Genomic DNA, 21738 nt, shown 5'->3' on the forward strand with positions numbered 1-21738 from the left:
GCCAACAAGGCAGCAGACTGGACTCAATGACCTCCAGAGGTCACTTCTAGCCTACAGGGGAGAGGGATAGCTCAGTGGTGTGAGCACTGGCCTGGTAAACCCAAAGCTGTGAGCTCAATACTTAAGGAGGATGTCAGGGATGGTGCTTGGTCCTGCCAAGAGGGCAGGGGACTAGACTAGGTAACCTCCTGAGGTCCCTTCCAGTTCTAGGAGATTTGTACCTCCGATATCTTCTAAAACATACAGAATGGAAAGTGACTGTCCAGGAAGGAGTAGGGTAGAAAGGGATCTAGTGGTTATAGTGGACCACAAGTTAAATATGAGTCAACAGTGTGATGCTGTTGCAAAAAAAGCAAACATGATTCTTGGATGCATTAACAAGTCATTCTTCTGCTCTACTCTGTGCTGGTTAGGCCCCAGTTGGAGTATTGTATCCAGTTCTGGGTGCTGCATTTCAAGAAAGATGTGGAGAAATTGGAAAGGGTCCAGAAAAGAGCAACAAGAAAGATCAAAGGTCTAGAGAGCATGACTGATGAAGAAAGGCTGAAAGAATTGGGCTTGTTTAGTTTGGAAAAAAGAAGATTAAAGGGGGACATGATAGTGGTTTTCAGGTATCTAAAAGGGTGTCAATAAGGAGGAGGGAGAAAACTTGTTTTTCTTGGCTTCTGAGGATATAAAAAGAAGCAATGGGCTTAAACTGCAGCAATGGAGGTTTAGGCTGGACATTAGGAAACAGTTCCTAATTGTTAGGGTGGTCAACCACTGGGATAAATTGCCTAGGGAGGTTGTAGAATCTCCAGCTCTGGAGATATATCAGATCAGGTTAGATAAGTGTCTAGCAGGGATGGTCTAGACCAGGCGTGTCCAACCCGCGACCCACGGGCCCTGGACAGCTAGTAATGCGGCCCCACAAGATCGCAAACTTTTAACATTATTATGTGATTTATATACATTAACTATATTACATATTTTGTACGCGGCCCAAGACTATCTTCACTCAATGTGGCCCAGGCAAGCCAAAAGGTTGGACACCCATGGTCTAGACAGTACTTGGTCCTGCCATGAGGGCAGTGGGGGCTGGACACGATGACCTCTCGAGGTCCCTTCCAGTCCTAGCATTCTGTGATTCTATGACCCCCCTGGGAGTCCATGAGGGTATTGCAGGGGGTCCTTCAGAAAAAAAAAAGATAAAGAAAAATGATTATAGAAAATAAGTTTTAAATAAATTGCAAAGTTGCATTCAATTATCATTTTAAACTAAGTATCTTCCAATAATATTATTCATTGCTGTTCAAAAATCTATGTTGGGGTTTCCTTTTTCATTTAATGAGGCATACATAGTGGCTAGAATTGGCTTTGTTGAGGGCTGTGAAGAATTTGGCAAGTGATTGCGGGTCTGTGAAAGGTTTGGGGGGTGTTTGGGGTTCTACACTAGTGAAAAGGATGGGAACCACTGGGCTACTCAAAGAAAAAAAGGCAAGGTAGAAGGTCCTTAAATGGTATAAATCAGCATAGCCTCATTAAAATCAATTTGGGCTATACTGACATAAACCAACTAAGCATCTGGCTCAAATTATCCAAAAAACCTTTTATCATATAAGCTCTGAATGATGTGTATCCCTTAAAAACAGCCAAATCACTTTCGTCATTTGTTTCAGAAAACACTCTCCTTGGCTCATTAATTTGAACAGGGAAGTTTCTAGTGACTACAGTACTGACTACTCCAATATCTTAGTCATGCGAAAAATATTCACATGTATGGTATTGTAGAAGTCATACATTTTGGAATTGTGAGGGTCCCTTTATCATTACTGTTCAGCCATTTTCCATGTCTGACCTCCCTAAGATGTTTTCCTTTTTTAATTTTCTCTTTTTTCAATTTATTTGTTAGGTACGGTACTAATAGACTAAGTTTTAAAAACATGAACAATAAAAAATAAAACCAGCAGTGTACATATATTTGAAAACACCCATACAGATGTTCTGAACAGAGATATATTTGGGATGTCTTAAGTTTAACTAGTTCTTTTTAGGTCTTTTTTCCCCTGGCTATGAAACTTAAGTTTCTCTTGAGTCTTAAAGAGGGTGACCTAGGCCCTCCTCTGCTTCAGTTGTGAGGGAGACAGCAACCAGGAAAGATAACATTTCAGACTTCATGCTCATTCAATCTTTGTACTCTCTGCTAAGACTATCAGGAAGGATTTAAATGATGATTTGGATGGTGGTTCTCGTCCACTAGGGCTTGGACAGTGAACACTAGCTCATTTCACAGAATCTTTTTATAGCTATTCGTTGCATCTAATGAGCACTTGAAATCACTGATCCAGTGGTGGATGACTGCACATCCTATTATCAGACATTTGAGGCAGGAAATCTATTTTGCTTGTTATTCTTGCATATATTACATTATAATTTGTGTAGTGCTGTATATGCTACTTTACACAAGACATATCTAATTATCTATAATTAACTACTCTAAGAAAAGAATAAAGAACAGAAGAAGGGTTAAGTTCAATATTGTGATGCTTAAAGAGGTTCGTGTTTTTTGGCCTTCTCTGATGAAGAGAGTGAGATTTTCTCTGAGCAAAGGAACCATATCATTTTTATCATTTTAAAAATAGGAAAGTTTGATTTTTGCAACAATGAATTTGTCACGATGCCTCTGTCCTAGTTAAAAAGAAGATAAAGTGTCTCCTATTGTGTATGTAAAATATAGTACTAGACCAAGGGCTAAACTCATCCCAGGAATAACTTCACTGAAGATCCTGTATGCATCTATGTGCATGCATGGGAGACTAAAGGAATAAGAGAAAACACAGTAATATTATCCTGGGGCAGGTCAATGTGCTCAGTCCTCCAAGACACTAATCTAGAAACCTAATTTAAAGGGAGTTTTGGGTGCCTAGGGAATCCAGAATTGTGCCTCTTAGTTTTTCAACCGATTGGAATTTCATTTCCAACTGTAAACTCTCCAGACCCCTCTGCCTGAAATCTAAGTGCATTTCAAAGGGATTTCTGAATTCAATAGCCATCTTCAGAAGACAGTGTTTATTCTGATTTACTAATGCAAATGTTGAATTTTATCAAAGAAGCAATGATATAGCGGTCAGATTTATTCAATAGTCAGATCTATTCAATCTGTCTTTCTTAACCAAAAATGGAGATAGAAAGAAACAAAAATTATAGTTTTGACTAATACAATATCCCTCTTGGATCAGAGAAGATTGAGCTTAAAAGGTCAGGGGTTTCCAATAGCAATTCAAAAGGCGTTTGAAGTAACAAAAGGAAGTTGTCACTTTCCTTCTGATCGGTGAGAATCTGGGTCAGTCTTTTGAAGGAGAAAAAGATCTTTGCATATTCAGGGCTTGATCCTACTCCACTGAAGTGAAAGGCAAAACTTCCACATATAAAATACACAAATGTGGATTGGCAAGCACCAAAGCAATGAGAAAATAATACCCCCCCCACCCTAAAATAGGCTTCAAAACACAGAGGAAAAGCAAGTGCAGGAGCTAGAACTGAGATCTGGGAAAGAGCTGAAGCAGACAGGATGCAGTTTCTGTGGTTACCTATTTCAATGACTGAGATCATTTGAACTCAGCCAGGGATGGTGCACATCAGCCAGTAGGCAGCCTGGCTTGCACTTACCCTGATACTGTGACCTTAAGGCTCCAACACCTTAATAGCTAAGAGAGATGTATTAAGAAGCTAAGAAATTAGAACCCTGGACAGATGGTGGGTCACGCAAAATCAATAGAACTAGGCAAGCTGACCCAAGTGTATTTAGAGGGTTGTTTTATACAGAGCATTTCCACAACTGCTTCCATCCCTTTAAGAACTCAGATGATGTCATCTATTTTATCAGCTCTTTGGTAGAATCTCCATAGTCCATGCTATGGATTTGGAGGTACCTCTGTAGTTTCCTTTCTTGGAATTAGAAGAGGAACTTTCAGTTCCAGATTATACCACTCCAAAGTAAAATTCAGGCCCTGCGTAAAACAGGCTTTTTGTACAGGATAAATTGCACTTGTGCAAGCACTTAATGTAGGCAGGCTGCACTGTGTCCATGCTAAGTTTGCCTCATTTTCAAACTGGAAAAGGTGTCAGTGACTTTTTATACTGGTGCCATACTGCCACACTAGAGATTTGTGCCAGTGCAGCTACCCCAGCACAGCTACACTGCGGTAGAAAACCATCAGTGTGGACAAGCCATTCACGGATCGATCCCTGTAGCAACCTGTGTGGAGCCCAGATTGCAGGAGGGAAGAGTTTGGAAGAGGTGGTAGAAAACCATTCTGTGTGCACATGGCTAGAATGTTTACTGCAGCTGCAGCATCTTTGCAAAGATTTCTCTTAATAAAGAGCTGGTTTAGCTTTACAGGACAGAGATCTTTAATGTTATTACCTTGCATGTGGTGGTGCGGCATGAAAAGTCTGTGCACTTTAAGCCCAATAAATGTTATCTTCAGAGGCATTTATAAACCTCATTGTATATGCACCATGAACAGTTAATAACAGTGATACGGCATAGCCATTTTTATTTCAACTTGAACCGACAACTTCCTGTCTTCAAAATGGAATGTTGTTAAGTGAGAACAACTGTTTTCATTTTCATAACATCTGTTGTCTGAACTCTTCCCTGCTCCCTATATGGACGGTTAGAAAAGCCTAGCTTTTTAATTAGTATCACTCTCTCAATGCTTTAAAATTTAATATATTTTTACCTCAGGTGTATCCACCATCGGCAGCTGGTCTATGTACTGAAGATAGTTGTCAACTGTCTTGCCTTTTGGAATAGTGTAACCTTTGTAGAAGCAAAATTTGTCAGAAAACATGCTCTCTCCGAACCACACTCTCGTAAATGTATTTAGCAATGTTTTGTCAAGGTCGTCTGTCACACGGCCACCATACTGTACTTCTCCAAGCATATAGCGAACACAGCTCCAGTTCACCCCACGCTTAATGTCAACTTCATCCAAATGATTCCGAATAAACTGCACGCTGGCTGCAAAGTCTGCTTGGTTAAATTCATAGGGGATGTTCCAGCCTAGTGGACCAAACTTCCGTCTTTCCTAATGGAGGGGGATGTTGAGAAGGTGCAGTTTAGTAACAATTGTGCAGAGATTCTGCATGTAAAAGCATTTGTGAAATACACAAAAAATGCAATAAGACACCCACCATCAATGGAAATTAAAGAGACCCTGAACTTCAGTCTAACCATTCTTTCTCCCCTGATTTGAATACAACTCTTCTGGATCTAAACTAGTGTGAGAACAAAATCAGACCCAGTATTAATTAGTTGGCATTTTATTTCGTTAATACAACACAAAGGGAGAGGAAAAGGAGCAGGTGTTACAAATGACTGAATAGAAATATTTTCATCATTTTTCTTTAAAAGTTCAGTGAAAGTCACCGGCTGAATTGCTGAAACGATCTTTTGCCAAGGGCAAAGGAGTATATTATCCATTTCCTTCCCATGTGTCTCCTGCTGGAGCAATATGATCAGTGTGGGCGGGTAAGTGCATTACCATAGGCATGTTTCAGTCTAGACTAGGACGTGTGAGATTTTGTGGCTGTTCTCATGGTACATGTCCCATTTTGCCCACCATGTTATTGATATTAAACACAGCTTCCAAGCTCTTAGTTATAGTTTCATTCATAGCGTAATTGTAAGACAGTTAATTAATAACCTGAACAGTTGTATGGAGAAATGCCACAGCATAGAATAATGGCTTCCACTGTGGCATACTGCTCACTTCCAGCTGCTCCTGAGTAATAGCAGAGTATGTTCGTTTTAAACCAGCCTTTACACCTAAAAAAAAAGAATGAAATAAAAATCACAGTGTATTAGTAAAAACATACTATAGTCTTACTATACATTCTAGAAACGTTCATCTGCCTATCTGTCCGTCAAACTTTAGTCTGTTTGTTCAAAAATTCCCCCTAAATGATCTGAGCTAGGACCACCAAATTTGGCATGCGGCTGCCTCTAGCCATAACTTAAAGCAAGGTCAGGGTTTGATTGTGCCAGGACAATGGGATGTGCCTAGAATCTGATTGTTTCTCATTAAATGGAAAGAGAGGGGTCTCGTAGCAGGGACAGTTATGATCTGCAATGACCACAGAGGGTACCTGGTCTGGAGTTATTAAAGGAGAATCAAAAGAATCAAGACAAAATTGTCAAGCTGCAGTATTTGAAAGCTCAATACCCTGGCAATCTGGGGCAAGATCTGAATAACGTTGAAATAGCTTACATTCCACTCTAAATTAAGTCATTACCCACAACACATCTCTGAGTAGTGTTCCAATCAAAATGTAGACTGGCTACAACTTGCCTTAAAAAGAACCAGGCTGTCCAACTGAATGGAGACAAATGCTCTACAAAAAGTGCAGAATATTAGAAACATCAAAAAAGAAGCTTGGATAAGGGTCCTTGGGAGTGAAAATAGCTGGGATTACTCTGTAAATCAAACCAAACTGTCTTTCCGACAGATCAGATTCAGAGCACATTTCAAATTCTTGCTAACTCACCAGAAAGTTAAATAGTGAAATAAGAAGCTTAAATGACCGAGAGATCAAATATGACCTTGGATGCATATTTTCAGCTCCCACTGTCTTCAATAATTGAAACAAGCTGCAACACCTACATATAAATGAACGGCAAACTAATGCACAATGCTGTGGGAGTCGAAGCAAAAGAACTAGAGAACTCCAAGATAACACTGCAGTCTGGCACTCTAATAAGCTTAGGTCTGATGACTGGTTCCTTCCACTAGTCAGCTTCTTTCCCATCTTACCCCAGCAGCAGGCATGAGACGGGGCAGCAAGTGCTTATGAGGTCTCTGTGCACTCTCCTGAAAGATCCTTCCTCATGTTAGCAAAATGCCTTTGGGCCCCCACACACAACTAACAAAACTCTGCTCCCCTTTCTGCACATCACTTGATAGAGAACTGACTTTAGCCCTAAAACACGAACACTTAGATTATAATTGGACATTGCATGTATGTGTGAAAGGGAGAAAGCATGACCAGTTTTTCCTCATCCTGGCTTCTCTGCCCCCTCATAGACCAGCCACTGTTGCCAGACCTGCACTCTCTTGTGCCCAATGACTGCTTCCTGTTAATGCGCCTGTAGCGTGATCCACTCAGAGAGGAAGCATGACCTTGGCCCAAGAGAGGCTCATTGGCGTGATAAGCCTCTGCACGGGTGATAACGAAAGATTCGAAAAGAAGAATATTGGTGTTCAAAAGGAGCTGTTATAGGAAGATTCTGAGAATAGGACGGATGCAGAAGGTCACCAATGAGGAATTATATAGGAAGATACAGCCGGAAGAGAACCTACTGAAGAAGGCTATAAAACTGAAGCTACAACTATTTGGACATATTTGCAGAATGAATGATGAACGAAAAATCAAGACCCTGGTATTCGGCATAATGGACGGTTCGAATAGGAGAGGCAGACCCCACAGAGAATGGTTAGATGATGTAGTAGATTGGTGTGGAGCTAGTCTGCAGAAATTAAGCCACTCTGCACTGGATAGGGAAAGATGGAAGGAAATAGTGAGAGAGGCATCAGACACCAACGGGTGCTGAGCCCATGGTTACTGATGATGATGATGATGACTGCCCCAAGGCATGCCTTGATCTGAAAGTCACAGAATGGCCATGAGCCTGAAGCAAAGGTTTGACAAGGGATGTAATGATGAAAAAAATCACTGCAGCAAACAGATTTTAAGAGGCAGCTCTCGCGAGATCTTCACTACTACTTAATGGCCTGCTGTATGTTTTTTCATAAAGCAATCTAGTGAAAAGCAGGAACTCTCCAGCAGCTTCATAGTAGTAGGCATCCTTCAGTCTGCATAGACTATGGATCGCGCCCTTTAAAGTTTCAATTGAGGACTTCATTTACAGCGTCTATTGTGACTATAAAGACCCACACGAGAGTGACAGTCCTTGCTGCATCTCTTGCAGATGTAGTGGGTGTCTGGCAAGTCCTTATTGTGCTTTCTGTGCGCTCGCTTCTCCTCTGCTAGCTGTCTGATCTTCAACTCGCCCTTCTGAAGGCCCTTGTGTAATCCCTGCCTCCATCTGCTGCAGTCGTCTGCTAGTTCTTCCCAGTTGTCCAGCTCGATGTCTACCTCTCTGAGGTCTCTCTTGCAGACATCTTTGTAACGCAACTGGGGGCGTCCGGGAGGTCTTTTGCCAGAGGTCTTTTGGAATCCTTCCATCGTTCATCCTGTGGACATGGCCAAGCCAGCGGAGTCGACGCTGCCTCAGGAGGGTGTGCATGGTTGGGATTCCAGCTTGCTCGAGGACGGCAGTGTTGGTCACTCTGTCCTTCCATGATATTCCAAGGATGCACCTGAGGCAGCGCACGTGGAAGACGTTCAGCCTCTTTTCCTGGTGGGCACATAGGGTCCAAGTCTCGCTGCCATAAAGGAGGGTGCTGAGGATGCAGGCTCTGTAGACTTGCATTTTGGTGTGAGTGTACAGCTTGTTGTTATTCCACACACTCTTGCTGAGTCTGGACAGAGTTGTGGCCTCTTTTCCGATCCTCCTATTTAGCTCAGTGTCCAACAACAGGGTGTCAGTGATGGTGGACCCAAGATAAACGAACTCGTGGACGACCTCTAACGTATAGTTGTCAATGCTGATTGATGGGGATTCAGCAACATCCTGACAGAGTACGTTCGTCTTCTTTAGGCTGATGGTAAGCCCAAAGTCCTTGCATGCTTTGGAGAACCGATCCAGCAGTTTTTGAAGCTGGTCTTCTGTGTGAGACACTACAGCAGCATCGTCTGCGAGCAGCATGTCTCTGATGAGGACTTCTTGCACCTTAGACTTAGCTTTCAGCCTTGCAAGGTTAAACAGTTTCCCATCAGATCTTGTGTGCAGCAAGATGCCCTCTGTTGAAGATCCAAAGGCATGCTTCAGGAGGAGTGCGAAGAAGATCCCGAACAATGTCGGAGCAAGCAGGCATCCTTGTTTGACGCTGCTCCTGATTCTGAAGCATCCGATAATGTGCCGTCATATTGGATGGTTCCTCTCATGTCTTTGTGGAACGACTGGATCATCTTCAGTAGCAGCTTCATAAGGAAAAGACCTATTGGATATCTGATGCTGCATGCACACTTCTACACTTTGTAGTCTCTTAGCCACAGGTACATGAACCATGAAAAAAACTGATCTGAAAAACAAAACTAAAATTAACCATGGAGCATGCTCGGGGGCGGGGGAGAACATTCATCCATGTCCATGACATAAGAGGTGATGATGCCAAAAGACTTCACATTCTCAGACTGATTCTCTGTATGCATATTCAGGAGACAGTCACATTCCCCAGCAGCTGCACTATGCCTGCTGTTTCTCTCTGCTCCTCTCCTTTGGTTAGTTCATTTGTGCCAATGTCTCTTCCAGCACAGCTGAGATTAAAGATAATGGAATTGCCAAGTAGAGCAGTATGAGAAAAAAAATCTACCCCACTGTGAAATTGTATCAGAAGGTGCTGAATGTATGAGAGGTGAGAGAGTTTGCCTTCCATTTACTTACTAATTTGTCTTTTCTACAAAAACAAAAGGGGATATTTTCATGTGAGGAGGAGGCAAGAGACTCTCTGAGTGGAGTAAATGGGGATCTAGGTCAGTCAACCTGTGGAGACAGCCAAGCGTCAGGAGAAAATTTACCCAGGGGAGTGTGGGATAAAGTGGAATGTTGGATAACTGAGGGGGGGGTCAGATAACCTCCTGCCAGCCCTGTGTCAGCTGGGAAACAGTTCCTGGCAGGGGGCAGCCCTCCCTGGGCTGCTGCCTGCCCAGTGGGCATCCAGCAGCTGCCCATCTGGGGCCGGCTGGGGCTCCCCACCCCAGGATGCTGGGGCTCTGGGGAGCCAGCCCTGCAGCAGGCGGCAGCCCATCATAGTCAGCCAGCAGCCAGCCCTGCAGAAGGGGCCCAGCAGCTGGCAGACCCCTTCCCTCTCATGTCCCTTCCCCAATTATCCAACATTTTCAGGTATCCAACCATTGGTCAGTCCCGATTAGGTCAGACAACCAGGGTTTTGCTGTATTTGAAGTACCAGTACAACCAAACCCCAAGAACAGAGTGCATTTAGATGAAATGCTGTGGTCCGGGTTGCTCCCTCTCATATCATATCCCTGATGATTCCAAATGGTCCCCGGTCCCTGAAGGTAAAAGCCACTGGGATCCTATGTCCCTACACAAGTTCTAGCATCTGTTCCTGTGACAACCAGGCTTCAGTCGGCACAGTCACTTTAGAACCAGGCCTCCTGGAACTAGCCGTGGCCATATGAGCTCCCACCAGCCCTGGCCAGGACCTTCAAAAAAGTTAATGAATCCTGGGTCCATGCTAGCCCTTTCCTTCTGACTATATACAACCTCTTCACCCAGCAGACCGAAACCACTCAGAGAGCCTCCACAGCGTGTAAGGAGGGGAGCAGTGCTTGTGAAGATCTTGAAGTCCCCCTTCCATGCTTAGAGGGAAAGTCCAGGGCTGCTGGAGCCCTCCATGTTTCTATCTACATGGAAACAATCTGGCCCAATGTGTGTCCTTTGAATCAGAGAAGGGAGGGGCTCCACCTACTCACACCTTACCATAAAGTTTTCTATAAACTAGAACATAATTTCGTTCTCTAATGAAAACACCACTCTGGATCAGGAGGGAAAATTATAATGAACATAAATATCCTGGAAACTTAAATATTCCGTACTAACTGGTGGCAGATACTTATGAGCTGTATTTCTGGTAAGATACAAATCTTCTAATCAAGCTTCAAGTGCCACAGCCATCCATTCATTGGAAAATATTTCATTATGGGCCACAGCATCTGTGTATTACTCCTAAAATTTTCAGTTTTGGATGCCAAAAGTTAAGCTCCTACATCTATTTTGAAGCATCTGTGGACAAGTGCTGAGCACCACAGCTTTTGTTGACACTCAAGCCACTTAATTAGGCTCGAAATCTATACTTAGTCCTTAATTTTTAGCACTTAACCTTGAAGATTCTGGCCTAACATTCTTCATAATTTATTACAGAAGATTGCTAATAGTCGGCATTATAAAATGAACAATATCAGAGAGGTAGCTGAGCGAGTCTGTATCTTCAAAAACAACAAGATGTCCTTTGGCACTTTATAGACTAACAGATATTTTGGAGCATAAGCTTTCATGGGCAAAGCCCCGCTTCATCATAATATCTGTTAGTCTATAAGGTGCCATGAGACTTCTTGTTGCTGTAAAATGAACAATGACCATTTTCACAAAAACGCTTTCGTGTATAATAATAGAAACTGATTCACACCGGGTTGCATTTAGTTAACTGAGGAACAGGGGGAACATAGAGCAGCATAGTCATCAGTAGAAGTAGCTCTTGTCAGAATGGTTTGATTTTTTTTTACCTTGAGGTGGTTCATTAGTAAATTTGATAGATGACTGCAGAAAGTTAATAGGAAATTTTGAATGGACCTCTGTAGTAATCCAGGTCCTGAAACCCTCATTCATAGATTCCGTTGTTATGATGGTGTCCAATAATTCATCTAGGAAATCCAAGCCCAGGTGGCAGTTCTGCAGAAGGAGCCATCCTCCATCTTGCATGCACTGATTTAATAAGCGCCTTGCATGGGTCTCCTGGCCTTGACCCATCGAAAGAGCATGACAAGGAGTATTCTGTAAGAAAGAGGTATATAACTTTTAATCTCTTAAGAATAATTATTAGTGTGGCTTATTATGTTGACAGCACCCCAGGGGTTTATGGAACTTAACAGACAAAGAAATGAAGTGTAAAGGGGAAACCAAGCCTCCTGCACTAACACTGACATGTCTGAAGACATGGGTTCTGAACAGGCCCCCACAAGCCAAAAGGAAATTACTTTTATGGTTGCAGCAGGATCTATGAAATGCCCACCTTTGCTGCACTTCTCTTTCCCAGAGCACTGTGGAAGCCTGTGTGTGGTGCAATGGGAGTTACCAGCCCTCCAGGATTATCCTAGTGTCTCCAGGAATTAAAGATTAATTTTTAATTAAAGATTACATTATGTGAGGAAACCTCCAGGGATAGGTACAGCCAAAACCGGCAACTTTAGGGAAAGATGGATTGGATGTCACCAGCAGTTTTCTGCTGGATTCCTCCAGAGGCAAGTGCCATGTATTATTGTGGGCAGGTACAGAGTTGCTTACTATTTCCCCTTTTGACACTCTGTACTTCAAAATAGCACCTCAGAGCCCCCATATTCACCACTGTGATGTGATTAGGATATGATTTGGACTCAGGCTGCTTTTTGAGGTATCATTTAAAAAGTCCTGATGTGCTGAACATTCTTACCCTGTTGAATTACATGTACTATCATGTTGCCTGAAGTTATGAGGCTTTGCTCTATGTTTGTTACTGAAATATGTGCTAAGTGATGCCCAGCTAGATTTTCAGTGGCAATAAAGAAACAACTAACACCAACAAGAGAGAGTTACATCAGGATCAGCCAAATGTGTTGATGACTATAAAAACATTCCACTTTCCCAGAGACTCCTCAGAGAGAGCACATACAAAGTGGGGGCTACCTAACCCTCACATCACAGCATGGATCTTTCTAGGATCTGGACAGAAAGAATCAATGAGAGTCAACAACATCTCTTAGCCTCTCTCCTCCTTCTCAACACATAGAAGATTGGTTGGAAGACAATGACTTTGAAGTGGGGAGGCTGGTCACACGCTGGGAAGGGACTTCATAATTCTTTTCAGGCTGGGTTGCCTTCCCAGCATGGGACCAACCGCTCCAGCTTGCATAGTTAAAGAGCAATCCTGAGCAGTGGAAGACAGGACGACTGGGATGCAAGGCTTGCGGGTTGGGGAAATTGCCTGGGGTCTTCCTGTGTATAATTCCTGAATGTCTTAGAGATTCAGCTGGACATGTACCTCTATACACTAATGGATGAGTGATTGCAGTTTGTCACGAGCATAGCACTGTGAGAAACAGCCTCAGCTGAAGAGTTTAAGAGCATTTATCAGTCTCACAGTCTAGGCTGTACCCCAAGCGTATGTCACATCCTTTTATGTTGGGGTGTGGCAGTTTTGGGGCAGCTCTGTGATTTATAAATACTGTTATGTTGACTTGGTTGTTGGGATGTTTAATGTAGGACAGTAGTGATCTAGTTTACTCAGGAGCTATCCAGGAGAAAATTGCAAGAAAGGAAAGTGTGGCTTAAGATAAGAGACAAAGCTTTGTGGGTGGATGTCTTTGCCTGCAGCAGAGCCCCAGATATAGTGGGGCAGCCCCCCAGAGACTAGTGTTGAAGCTACTCAGCTGCCCTGCTTGTTCTTGTCACAAGGGCAGGGAATTGGACTTGATGACCTCCTGTGGTCCCTTCCAGTGTTAGTATTCTGTGGTTCTATTTGCTGCACTCACTTCAGTCTCTGAAACACTTAAGAGAGGGAAAAATCATTTTATATTATATAAAACTTTAACTCATTTCTCTCTTCCTGAAAAAATTACATAAAACTGTTGATCTCAACATTTATTTTGTTCTGGAGTGTTTGGCATGACTTGTGCCATTTTATGCAAGGTTATGCAGAGGACATGTTATAATTTTTAGCCACTGAAGTGTCAATTAAGGTTCTAGTCAAGATTTTGAACATGGTCCATTAATAGAAAGAGCACACAGATTCTATGAGAAAATCATTTCCTGGGCTTCAGATTACAACTTTGATAGAATTGGATTGCTCTTGAGTCAGAGGGGTAAGATTTTAGAAAGCCTAAAGCCTAATTCCTCCTTTTATGAAAATACAATTTGAGCTACAAACCTTATACTTGAACTGAATTGCAGTCACAGAGTGGAGAGCTTGCACCTGCAAGTATTTAATTTGTACAGTGCCATGCAAAGAAATGAAAATATTTAGATTTGTGACTGGTGTTCCCGCTAATGTTTTGTGTTCAAGTGCGGAATGACTTTAGTTATGTGAGACTTCACTCCCCTTTGGTGCGCATAACAAAAGTCATTCCTCACATGGACAATGTATGGTGGGAGGGTGGTGCTGAGGGACTGGGGTGCAGGAGGAGGCTTCAGATGAAGGTGGAGGCAACTGGTGGTTCAGGGTGTAGGCTGCCCTTGAGAGGATGGACTACCACAGCCCTCCCTCTTCTCAGTAACTTTGGGGCCAGTTAAATGATGTCTGTCATATCCACCATAATTTCAGCAGGTACAGATGGGGGATGGGCACCTGTCATTCCCCTCCCTGCCCCCACAAGCCAGAGCAGGGCCAGGCAAGACTGGGCAGGTGCCAGGAAAAGGGTGCTTTTCCCCCAGCTGTGGCAGCTCTGGGTTACCTCCAGGTTGTGTGACATGGCTGGGGGGAGAGGCTTGCTCCTCTGGCGCAAGCACCAGGCAGACACAGCTGATGGGGGAGACAAGGTACCACTCTCCTGGCCCAGAAGGGAGCTGCCACAAAGAAGGAGAGAAGAAGGGGTCTCCCTGAGAGCCCTGGGAGGGAGAAGCTGTGTCCAGGGTGTGGAGAGGAACCTACGTCCTGGCCCTGGCACAGAGCAGCCAAGGATGGGAGAGAGAGGCCCCTTCCTAGGCCCCAGCACAGAGCTGCTGTGCTGGGGCCAGCAGGCAGAGGCGACATTCTTTGTGGCTGCGCTCAGCCCCTGCACGGGGTTTGCCAGGCAGCAGCCATGCAAATTAGATGGATCTTACTTTGTGTACATATTTCATGCCTGAAAAAAGGAAACAATTATCCATTTGAAAAATCAGCCTTGAATGTACTTTGGAAGTTTCATATTTAAAAAAAAAAAATAAAAAGAATAACTCACAAGAAAAGGAATAAGCTGTTTTATGGAGGTACAAAAGTCACACGCATACAACAGATTATTACATCCTTGGGTACAGTCGGTCTAGGACATGAACAATTCTGAGGATTGGAAGTGCAAAAATGACTGCTTCTAAGGAGTGCCTAAACCAGTCTGGTGCAGAAGTCAGCTCTGCCAGCTGTGAATGCCCCCCAGTCAGATGAATCCCAAACATCTCCTTTCCAGCCCCTTTGTTCCGCCAAAGCCTGATCCAAGCTTCTGACCCAAAAACTACAGCTGCCTTTCTTTGGAAGGGGAAAATACTAAAAATTTTGCTGGTTGGCAGGAAATCTGAAACTTTTGTTTATTGGAGGTTTTAGCTTTGGTTTTAAGATTAACAATTCAGTAGAACTAGATGACAAACAAGCAAAAAGATTTGTGATTATGTTTTCAATTTCTTTCCCATTTTCACAACGCTCACTATTTTCAAAAACAGCCATTCTGCAGCAGGTCATGAAACTGCAAAATTTCAATGCAAATTTTCATCAGAAATTCTCAGGAGTTTTGTTTGTTTGAAATTGGACTTTTCCCATGAAAAACTTTACTGAAAAATTGAAATTTAAAAAATTTCTCCCAGGAACTAAGCACTTTCCCCAGTTTCTCCTAGTTAAGCAAAAGTCCAAATTAAACACTTGGGCCGTGTCTACACTTACAAAAAACTTTGAAATGGCCATGCTAATGACCAAATCGAAGAATACTAATGAGGTGAGTAAATGAATATTCAGTGCTTCATTAGCATGCTGCTGGCTGCAGCATTTCGAAAGTGCCACGATTGGTTCGCTTGCCCGCGGCTCACCCACGGCATCGAAATCCCCTTATTCCTATCAGCTGATAGGCAGATAGGGGATAGGCATTCCTATCAGCTGATAGGAATAAGGGGATTTCGATGTTGGCAGGGTCCTTTTGAAAAGGACCACCATGTAAACGAGCCACAGGAGAGCGAACTGTGGCACTTTCAAAGTGCTGCAGCTGGCAGCATGCTAATGAGGCGCTGAATATTCATTTCAGCACCTCATTAGTATTCTTCAATTTGGCCATTAGCATGGCCATTTCAAAGTTTTTTGTAAGTGTAGACATAGCCTTGACCTCTTAAAAGTTGAGCATGGATTTAAAGTGCTTTCTTGAAATAGGATCTAAAACATGAAACACTTTCCGAATATCAGAGTCCCTAGTAGCACTTAAAAATGTTGATCATTAATTTAAAAACTGCTTGTAGTTTAAAACACAACATCCAAAGCATGATGGCAGCCTGATGGAAAACGCCACTTCTTCACCAACAAAAGCAATGACAGAAGGCCCCAGTTGCAGTAACACTTGCCGAGGAATGGGCTTAGGACTTGAAGAGGATTTGCAGGAGTATCTGCCATATCACAGAACTCTGCAGTGCCTCTTTCTGCAGTACCAGGCACTCAGCTGTGGGCAAGTTAGTGGCCAATGAATGCACCATTGCAAAGATTTCAGAGTTGAAAATTAAGTCTCGTATTCATGCTGTAGCACTTCAGATAATCAGAAAATCTTGGAAACCAAAATGATTCCTCTTAAAAATTCACCCTAAGACAAAGTAATTAACCTTTGCATGAAAAGAACAGACAAAACCCACATACATATTATGAATGCGTTTTGTGTTCAGACTGGTATATGAGTAGAACCTCCAATACTTTTGTCCTCCCAGTGTTTTGAGACTGAATATTCCATGTGAATTGAACTCTCCAAGCTAATTTGTAGGAGTCAGTTCAGCACCAGTCCTTGCAACCCCCACTGCAGGGCTCAGCTGATGCATGTAATTGTGAACCAATCTTTGTACTCACACCATAACTTCAGCGGGTACAGATGGGGGATGGGCGCCTGTCATTCCCCTCCCCCCCAAGCCAGAGCAGGTCCAGGCAAGACTGGGCGGGCGCCAGGAAAAGGGTGCTTTTCCCCCAGCTGTGGCAGCTCTGGGTTACCTCCAGGTTGTGTGACATGGCTGGGGGGGAGTGCAAATGAGGCAAATCACAAATGCAAAGGAAGCACCAATTTACATATCTCATACTTCATTTTCATAATCACATGTTCAAAAGAGCCTTCCGACAGAAAAAGAGAAGTGTAGACAGGATTCTTTTGAAATAAAACCCCATTTTCAAAAGCACCCTTCTTCCTGAAAAAAATTAGGAAGAAGGTTGCTTTCAAAAACAGGGGTTTATTTCAAGAGAACCCCATCTACACAGCTGTTTTTCTTTCAAAAGACTCTCTTTCCAATGTGTGATTATGCAAACGAACCACGAGATATGTAAATTGGTGCTTCATTTGCATTTCCAATTTGCCTCATTTGCATTCCCCTTTTGAAAGCAGACTGTAGTGTAGACGCAGCAAAGGTGACTTATCACAAGCTCAGAAATAGCATTGATGTCCCAGATCATTCTGCCACCCACTTCTCCCTATCTTTGTTTCCCATCATGTAGTGTCCAAAAACAGCCTCTGGTTGTTTGTGAAAGATTGATAGTAACACTGGTCTGCCACTAGTACCAGCTGATTTATTTATTTGGATTTGAATCGGGAGTAGCCCTATCCCAGCATCTAAATGTCTTTAACATAATTAAACATCTGTTACAGATCCAAAACATTCTTCAGATAGTTACCAACACAAAGCATCAGAGCACAACCACACATCACAACCTTCCCCATATTCTAAAGAAGCCCCACCTCACCTCCAACTATTTCAGCTCTCCACAAATGCTGGCTCAAAAATTGTACTTCAAAAGAGTGCAAAAGACAGATTCAAGCTATTTTGGAGTTCATGCAGCAACAGAGAACCTCCTGGCAGCAGCTCCTTCTCTTTTATGTCACCCTCTCACTATACCCAACACCTCCCCCCCAACTAAGTGGCTCTTTCTTATCTCTCAGCGTTACTGTGAGGAACAAGTCCCCAAAATAAGGAATAAAAAAGAGCAGGGACCCATGAAACCAAAGACAGTTGCTCTCCACTGCGTGCTGCACTTTGCTCCATTTCCCCCTTCCCATCTCTGTCCATTCTAACCAACCACTTTCCAAACCTTTGCCTTATGGTTGGTGTCCTAGCGACAGTTACTCCAAGGGAGACAAACCAACGGAATGGGGAATATTCTCTCTTCCTCTCCACTGTGTGTGAGTGTAGCTTGTCCCCCCTGTCACCCTGCCATGATTGTGGAGTATGTTAGAGTGCTGTCAGTTCTATCGCACAGTTGCTTTAGAGCAACCCGGAGGGCAGTCATGTCCTGCCGCCTGTGCAGCTGAGGGTGGGGAGAAATAGGTCTGCCCACTCTTTGTTCTATTGCTGCTGCTGCTGCTGCCATCTATGGATTTTGCCCCACATCAGCAATAGTGGGCACACACCACTGAACAACCAGGAGGTTGTGTTGAGGGCTGGACTGATTAATACCTAGTCTTCCTCTAGGTAGGTGGCTAGAGGAGAGAGTGAAGCTAGCTCTGCACTACACTATAACTGCATATACAAAATTCACATCCTTGAGCAGCTTAGTTCTACTGACCTTAAGCCCTGCGTAGAAAGCACTACATTGACAAGAGAACTGCTGCTGAAGTTCAAGTATAGGCCTGCCCTTTTCGGCGGCAACGTAGGATGGAATGAGGATGTTCTCAACTTAGCAGTCATTAGCAGATATGCAGACAGGCTGTGGTTATGAATATATTATCATAATCTGTGGTGCAGGTCCACTTCACTCCACAGGGCAGAGGACAGTCAGACAGGGAGGGGCTGCCTCTGTAACAAGCTGATATTAGTTCCAATCACCTAGCACTGTACAATCCAGGAAAGGACAAATGATGGGCTGTTAGAGTTACTGGAAAGACATGGAGACATCCTAGCTAGAATTTCCCAATTTTGAATAACTGATAGTCACCACACCCAAAGGAAAAAACAATGAATTATTTTAAAATGGAAGGAGTTTGAAATGAAAAGCTATCCAGAAATGGAAAGAGTGACTTACTGGGTGGGTGCTGTCCATGAAGTGCCGGATCCTCTTTATGCCTGAGGCTACATCTACACTAAGCAAAGTAAGTCGAACACAGGTATGTAACTCTAGCTATGGCAATTGGGTAGGCAGAACTGACATATCTATGCTTGGCTACCTTGGCCATCTCTACTGGGGAAGGTCGATGGGAGAGCTTCTCCCATTGATCTCCCTTACTCCTCGCTTCTCACAAGGAGTACTGGGGTCATCTGCAACCCTTGAGAGGTCAATATCGCCTATCCATACTAGATGTGTGAAAATGAACCTCAGAAGATTGACCCTGAATGGGTCAATCTTCCAAGGTAATGTAGATGTAGCCTAAGTGGTATGTTAGCAACAGACTGTATTAGAAAAGGGATTTATATAGTATGCAAGTGTAAAGCCCAAGGATACACTGTTTTATTTATTTTCTGTGTAACTTGTATAAGTTAGCTCTTCCTTACTGATTCCTTATTTCACCTCTGAGTCCATGGCTTTTCTATTACACAAACCTTTTGCTTAGTTCTACCCCAAGCCAGTCTCTGTTGTGCAAACTGTGTGGAGTTGATATCTGGGAGGCTGATTTCAGACCTCTCAGGATTATGAACCAGAGGGAAAAAGTTTGAGTCTCTTTTAATAAGAACTCATGGAAGATGTATTTGGGGATACTCAGGACTGGAATGCCTGCTAGTGGCAGGAGAAGTGATGCTGGTGGAAGCTAGGGTGAAACCTCATGCTTGTGGGCAGGCTACTCATGTCACTGCTCTGGACCAAAGCTACACAGCATAAAGAAACAAAGCAGGAGGTGACAGAATTCTTTTCTGATCTGAGTGATCCTTATCAGATGACAGGAAGGAACTTCAGAAGTACAAGGAAAGGAATCTTCTCCTGATCCCTGGGACAAGAATGGTAGCTTGAAGATCGAGGCTAAATGGTCTGAGGTTTATTTTGCTTTTAGTTTTGAGATTGTTTGTATGAAATACTCAGTTTACCCCTTCAAAATCTCTGCTGCCAGGGGTCTTTGCCTCAGGTGTGTGTTCACAACTGCTGTTTGAAAATAAAAAGTGAAACTAAGAAGATGGGTGCTATACCCTCCTGTTCACTCAAGAAACCTTCCTTCCCTTGCACAACTTCCTATACTATACACTCTTTGGGATGGGGATTCTGCCCAGAGTAACCCAGCTAGACCCTTAAATCCATGTCATATTTAGGCACTTAAGTAAGAGTGGCCTGAATTTCAAAAGGTACTGAACACCCAGGCTGTGGCCACACTTGGCCAACATTTCGAAAGGGCCATGCTAATGGCCAAATCAGAGAATATTAATGAGGTGCTGAAATGAATATTCAGCATCTCATTAACATGCTGCCGGCCACGGCACACCACGTTTCGATTGCACGCAGCTCAGCTACATGGGGCCCTTTCTGAAAGGACCCCACAAACGTCAAAATCCCCTTATTCCTAAGGGGATTTCGATATTTGCAAGGTCATTTCAAAAAGGATCCCCATGTAGACAAACCACGTGCGATCAAAATGTGGCACTTTCAAAATGCCGCAGCCAGCAGCATGCTAATGAGGTGCTGAATATTCATTTCAGTGCCTCATTAGTATTCTCCGATTTGGCCATTAGCATAGCCCTTTTGAAATTTTGGCCAAGTGTGGCCACAGCCCCACAGTTTCTAATGAAGTTAGTGACATCTATGGCTCCTCAGCATTTCAAATATCCAGCTACTCTTACTTATCTTTTAAAACATTACACATCTTTATTTGAAAATTTTGGCCTGAGTCTCACATACAGCTTCATACGCAGGAATCATAATGGGGATTCATTAGTCAGGTGAAAATTTCTTCTCGGTAAATTCATGCTTATATTTACATTTTGAACCATAAACACAAGAGACCACAACTGGCTCCAATGAGGCTGTGCTGTTGGTAAGCAATTTTTCATGCATCTACCTAGCAAATATATTGAATGCTATGGCCTCCAGTTTCCTTTTTTCTTTCATCATTCACTGCAGCCACTGACACAAATGAGTAGGTAACTGTGAAGGGAGAAAGACAGAAACAGATAGAGAGAATGTGTGTAGAGTGCTAGTAAAGAAAGAGAAGTCTGGTTCCCCAAAACATCTTCTACATCACATCATCAGCCAGGCTTCTGATGGACATTTTCACAAATTTGTTCACCTGCTGGATTAAACAAACACTTCCATTTCCACCTGCAACTGCCATCCAGTCTTGTAATAAATAATAGCTAACAATAGACACATCACCAGCCATGTTCTGTTGTTACAGCTGGGTATTTCAGGCCGATGTCTGGCACAGAATCAGATATCTCTTTGCCTAAACTGACTGGTCAAAACATAATTCTAACTTTTCCATTTTTTTCACAGATCCAAAATCTATTTCCCAAGCACAGAGGCATGAACCAAAATGTGCTCCTATGAATGCATGTGAAAAAGTGAATGAAAAGGGGTGAGCCCACTGTAAATCAAAATTTAATTGCTAATTCAACAAAATACTCATCAATAATTTTTACAGATGTTCACACAGCTCTACTAAACACAATTTAGGATACCTTTGATTTTGCAAGGCGCTCAATATTTTCAGTGGGATCAGACCCCATTGATAAAAAGCAAGTCAAGGGTGTTCGACAGTCACTTTCAGACCACATTGCTTCCATATCAAGAATAAATCCTTCGGCATATTTCACGTTGAGAGATTCTGCAATGTAGTGCCGAGCCTGCAATGAATGTTTCCAAATACACATTAAATAATCACACGTCCTTACCCACACCAATATGCATCACATAAACCCAATGTCTAGTAACATGGAATCTGAGGAACAATTCACTGATAGCTACAGTCAGCTGGAAAGAGGAGCTTGAGTTGACTTTAATTTTCCATTTAGTCTAAGCCCAAGTT

At 43.0% G+C, this 21738-nt stretch overlaps 1 protein-coding gene across 1 annotated transcript in view; it reads right to left on the reverse strand.

Moving 5' to 3' along the window:
- Positions 1 to 21738, reverse strand: part of LOC142009614 (dynein axonemal heavy chain 5-like) — a 254663-nt gene that overhangs the window by 30062 nt on the left and 202863 nt on the right. The window contains exons 68-71 of the mRNA XM_074987917.1: positions 21392 to 21556; positions 11413 to 11680; positions 5691 to 5812; positions 4725 to 5072 (exon numbers count right to left, since the gene is read on the reverse strand). Of these exons, the coding sequence (XP_074844018.1) occupies positions 4725 to 5072; positions 5691 to 5812; positions 11413 to 11680; positions 21392 to 21556 (903 nt within the window). The remainder of the gene's footprint in view (positions 1 to 4724; positions 5073 to 5690; positions 5813 to 11412; positions 11681 to 21391; positions 21557 to 21738) is intronic.

Source organism: Carettochelys insculpta, chromosome 2 (assembly GCF_033958435.1).
Source record: "Carettochelys insculpta isolate YL-2023 chromosome 2, ASM3395843v1, whole genome shotgun sequence".
In the NCBI taxonomy this organism is placed as follows: Eukaryota; Metazoa; Chordata; order Testudines; family Carettochelyidae; genus Carettochelys; species Carettochelys insculpta.